Source organism: Octopus bimaculoides, chromosome 16, assembly GCF_001194135.2.
Source record: "Octopus bimaculoides isolate UCB-OBI-ISO-001 chromosome 16, ASM119413v2, whole genome shotgun sequence".
In the NCBI taxonomy this organism is placed as follows: Eukaryota; Metazoa; Mollusca; class Cephalopoda; order Octopoda; family Octopodidae; genus Octopus; species Octopus bimaculoides.
Genome location: NC_068996.1, coordinates 22,134,915 through 22,140,565, shown reverse-complemented (window position 1 = coordinate 22,140,565; position 5,651 = coordinate 22,134,915). Strand labels below are relative to the sequence as shown.

At 36.5% G+C, this 5,651-nt stretch overlaps 1 protein-coding gene across 1 annotated transcript in view; it reads right to left on the bottom strand.

Moving 5' to 3' along the window:
* Positions 1 to 5,651, bottom strand: part of LOC106871310 (trafficking protein particle complex subunit 11) — a 76,437-nt gene that overhangs the window by 39,208 nt on the left and 31,578 nt on the right. The window contains exons 17-18 of the mRNA XM_014917694.2: positions 3,934 to 4,060; positions 1,663 to 1,735 (exon numbers count right to left, since the gene is read on the bottom strand). Coding sequence (XP_014773180.1) covers positions 1,663 to 1,735; positions 3,934 to 4,060 — 200 coding nt within the window. The remainder of the gene's footprint in view (positions 1 to 1,662; positions 1,736 to 3,933; positions 4,061 to 5,651) is intronic.

Sequence of the window (5,651 nt, the reverse complement as noted above, 5' to 3'; positions counted from 1 at the left end):
TATATGTATTATACACGTGTGTGTGTGTATGTATGTATATTCTTGTCTTGATATCATGTGATGGTTGTAAATGAGTACAACTGACATACAAGTGAGGATGTTTGTTACCAAATTTCTGTGTAAAATATGACCTTGCTTGGCAACAGGTGAGGGAAGGTGATAAAAAGGGCATCCAACTGGAGAAGATCTGTCTCAATGAATTCCATCTGCTCCATGCAAGCATGGAAAAGTAGACGTTAAATGATGATGACACACAAACATTTACTAAAATACATACATACAGACACAAATTCATTTAAGTGCTTGCGATTTAAAGAATGTTTTCATTTTAATCTGAGGTTGTTTATTGTTTTGGTTCTTATATTCCCTGAAAGTTAACAATTCCATTGAAGAATGGTGACATGCAATATTTAGACAATGAAACATACATTTCAGGAGATGCTAAGTAGAATGTATTTCTGAAGAAGTTAAAAATTCTAGGATCCAGAGGAATAAATTTCACAAATTAAGAGCAAGGGTTTAAAATATTGCTATAAATCATTCACAGGATGGCGTCTTGAAATGTTCCAATGACATATAGAGATGGTAAACTTCAGATAATCTGGGAATATTCAAAAGTAAAGAGTGGAAACTGATATCATGGCAATTGATATCTTCCCTAAAACAAAGCTTGACATTACTGAAGACTAGGTCTTTGACATAAATTGCTTTTCATCACAGTCAAGATTTCAGAATTTAGATCGTTTACTTTATGTAGAGCAAACAATCTAAACTTTTATATGTTTATGTAGAGTGATCCTGCAAGTGAAAGGTGTCAAACAAACTAAAATAGATCAATTATTTATATCTTAAAAGTTAAAAAAAAAAAAAAAAAAAAAAAAAAAAGTAAATGATTTCACAAACTAGAAAAGCTAAGACAGCTCATGCTTATGTCTTCAGATACTCTAGAATTAAGAAGATGGAGTACAGAGGTTTGGTAACTATTATTCATTTGCCTAAAGGATTAAGGATGCTGTACTGACTGTCCTATACTATAACAGTTTACTTTCAATTAATTACATTAGAGGTAGCTGGCACTAAAGACCATTTATTTATTACCTGTGGACTATAATGACTAATTAGAGAGAGAACACTGATAAGAATTGATGATAGCTTTGAAGTTAAAAACATTCAGTAAATAACACAAATAGAAATTATCAAAGAGATATAGAGAGAGGGAGGAAGAATGAAATAAGGGAATGTAGATGGAGTCAGAGAGACAAGCAAAGAGAAAGATAAAAGCGCTTAAGCAAGACTAAGGCACTTAGGCAAAAAGATACTGAAAGCAGGCATATACAAAAGATACAGGAAAAAAATAGAGAGCAAGAAAGAAAGAAGGAGAGAAAGAAGGAGAGAAAGAATAAAACAATTTTGTATAAAGTATGATCAGTGCCAACAGTAAGAACAGCTTGATATTTTAGAGATAGATAGATAGATAGAGAGAGAGAGAGAGAGAGAGAAAAGAGATGGGAAGGAGGGAGAATTTATAAATTTTTGAGAAAAAGAACATACAAATTGTTATAAACTAAATAAAAAAAAAACATGATTAAAACTATATTATTAATTTATGGGGGGCAAACTGACATACAATAATACTGAAAAATGTAAATAAACTCAACTAACCTTAAATATATTTCAAGTTTCACTTCTGAATCGGCAGAAAAGCTGTCACTTGTAAATCTTCCTTTGCATTCAACTAAAAATAGAACCAAAATTCATCATCACTATCATAATCACATAATTTCAACTTTTAAAAACGTGTACATATATATATATATATATATATATATATATATATATATATATATATATATATATATATATGTATTTATAGATTTATACCAAAATTTGGCAAAAATATTGTACCTGTTATCAAACGTACCAAAATACTCACAAGTGAGTTTTGTATTTATATCCCATATTTTATAATATACATGAATCGATCTGGATATTGCATCAAAATGATCATAGGTTATAATAAAGTCTTTACAATGGATCAAATTTTAGCTCTTATTTAAACCAATATATATATATATATACCTGGTGAGCTTTTAATTAGGTGTTAGAAGATGTGGCACCCACTAAGCAGAAATGTTCTTCACCAAGTTCATTGTGCAGAATATTCTCAACTATCTCATGCAATGTGCTAATAGCATTGGCTATTTGATTTATACTCAATTGCATGTCATTCATCACCATGTGGTGATCACAATCAATGTTTCCTTCGGTGGTGGTAGTTGCAACAAGTCAACAGCCACATGTTTCTTCACTGACTTGTATGAAATTAAACTGACAGAAACTGCAGAAGCTACTCAAATGGACTGAGATGGCTATGTAGTTACAGAGTTTGCTTTCCAACTACATGGTTATAGGTTCAATCCTACTGCATAACACCCATGGCAATTGTATTTTACTATAGCCCTAGGCTACCAAAGCCTTGGGAGTGGACTTGGTGGATGGAAACTGAAAGGTGCCTTTGTATATGAGTGTGTGTGTGTGTGTGTGTGTGTGTGTGTGTGTGTGTGTGTGTGTAATCACCTTGTCTTGACATTGACCAACAGTTATCTGTGTCACCGTAATACAAGCAGTGTCCTTTGTGTCCAACCACCCCGTGAAAACATGTCTGGCTAAAAGGAAATATTACCTTACTAGGTAACATGTAAGGGTTAGTGACAGCAAGAGTATCTGGCCATAGCAAATCTGCTTCAGTGAATTCTGACCGATCCATACAAGCATGGAAATGTCAATGTTAGAACTATGATGATGATGGTGGTGGTTACATATGATGTAAATCAATCGACTTGAGAATTTCATTAAGACTACAAGGTTATCTGTCTTTCCATCTTCCCGTACCATTCCTGAGAGGGTTCTTGGGGGTAGAGTCCTCAGTTACATCCACCATAGCATCCCAAAAGAAGCAACTGCTATACCTTCTGGATGGATTCTCAAGCACGACCAACTGAGACTATAGATATTATCCAACCAATCCAACCTTCTCACATTCTCCTGCCAGTTAGTTCAACTTGAAGAATCCATCTTGCAATACTTGTTCTGAGGGGTGTGAGGTGGGAACAAAAAGGTGCCACAAGATTATATCCAAGCAACTGTGAAATACATACTAATGAGTTTATCATCATTTAACATCTGCTCTCCATGCTGGCATTGGTTGAACGGTTTGACATGGAACTGGCTAGTAGGGAGCTGTCCAGACTCCAACTGTCTGTTGTGGTATGGTTTCTACAGCTGGATGCCCTTCCTAACGCTAACAACTTAACAGAGTATGCTGGGTGCTTCTTACGTGCCACAGGCAAAGGTGTGTTTATGCAGCACTGGCACAGATATATTAATGTAGCACCGGTACAGGTGAAGCATGTACTATTGGACATGAAACTCAGCTTGCGAAGACCTATTGGGGCAAGCGGAAGCGAAATCGTGATGGCACCTGTGTCCAGTGTCGCCTTTCTGGCACTTGTGTCCATGGCATGTGTAAGGACTTTCGAGCAAGATCGTTGCCAGTGCCCCTGGACTGGCTCTTGTGCGGGTGGCACATAAAATATACCATTTTGAGCGTGGCCGTTGCCAGTACCGCCTGAGTGGCCTTCATGCCGGTGGCACGTAAAAGCACACACTACACTCTCGGAGTGGTTGGCGTTTGGAAGGGCATCCAGCTGTAGAAACTCTGCCTGATCAGATTGGAGCCTGGTGTAGCCATCTGGTTTCACCAGTCCTCAGTCAAATCGTCCAACCCATGCTAGCATGGAAAGTGGACGTTAAACGATGATGATGATGATGATGATGATATATATATATACCTGTACGTATATATGCATATACTCATTTATTATTTGTTTTTATATATATATATATATATATATATAAGAATTCAATACATACCAAAAGGTACAATATTCTGCATTTCCACTCTGAACATTCCAGTAGCGACATCACTACAAGTCCATAAATTACGAGCCTTTTCAACGCAGCTTGGTTCTAATCCTGGTTCTGGTTCAGGAGAGTCATTCTGAAATAGATATATATCTATAATGATTAATAATGGATACATAATAATGTTATCGGAGGCTGTTTAATGTATTTTCCTCCACTTCTTACCCCGCCCATGCTAGTATAGTTTGGACTGATATTTATATAAAACATTATTATGGCCAGATGCCTTTCCTGTCATCAACCCTTACTTGTTTCTCATGTGAGGGATTTTTTTTCATTCCAGAGTTCTAAGTTATTCCAAAGTGCAGAATACATTGACAATGAATGTAAACATGGACATCATATTTTCTGCTCAGATGGTCTCATGTGAAAATGCAGAACATTCACACACACACTTTATTTATATATAAATATATATATATATATGAAAAACTTTATGGCACGTAAATATTGGGTTAAAGACCATTTGAATAGGGAAAGTCAAAGGCTGCTCATAATATGAACAATACACACATAATGATAGGCTTCCATATAGTTCCTATTGCTTAATTTCAGTCTTGAAACATAGGGTGGCTGGAGGCCAAAAGTAGACCTGGCCAAGGTGACAAGCAATCTTTGTCTCCACATAACCATCCTTGTAAGCACAAGTTCTTTAATATGAATACACTTATACCAGTTTCAGTTTCTGTTATTAAATTTAGGGCCATCATTAACCCATATTACAATTGTCTCTACTTGCTAAAGGATCAGCATTTTGTACTTTCTTAGTGTACTGGAAGTGATGTGCTCAATCACAAATGCTTTTAATCCTACTCAGCTTGACCAACCTAGGCATTATGTAGGTACCAGTAATACAATGCTTCACAAGGACATCTTTCAAGAACACGCAAACTCACAAAATAACCTAAGAACTGTTCAGCTCAGGGTTAGCCTAGGCAGCACTCTCATGATTAAACGTGATCAAGGTTAGCCTTGATCACGTTTAATCATGAGAGTGCTGCCTAAATTTATTTATGATGGCAGGGTGTGATCTGAAGAATACTTCTTTGCTTTTTCTAACAGGTAGATCAACAATGTAGAGGCTTCCTTGACAAGTAAAAAATATTGATGCCTCTAATGCAAATGCAAGCATACCTACTTGGCTAGCAAAACACCTTTTCACCTTTACATTATGTTAAACCATCCTATATATATATATATATATAGGGGGAGCAGACATGGGTGTGTTGTTAACAAGTTTGCTTGGCAATGACAATTTTGGGATTTGTCATGTTGCTCCCCTACAACAAAAAACCTATACTGCTCTGACCCTGTCTTCTATATTCTCATGGCATTAAGTTTGCGCTGAAAGTGTAGCTGCTAGAATAAGAATAGCCTGGGCAAAGTTTAGAGAGCTCTTACCCCTGCTGGCGACAAAGGGACTCTCACTCAGAGTAAAAGGCAGACTGTATAACGCATGCGTACGAACAGCCATGCTACATGGCAGTGAAACATGGGCTGTAACTGCTGAGGACATACGTAAGCTCGCAAGGAATGAAGCCAGTATGCTCTGTTGGATGTGTAATGTCAATGTGAATACCCGTCAGAGTGTAAGTATCTTGAGAGAAAAGCTGAACATTAGAAACATCAGTTGTGGTGTGCAAGAGAGACGATTGCGCTGGTATGGA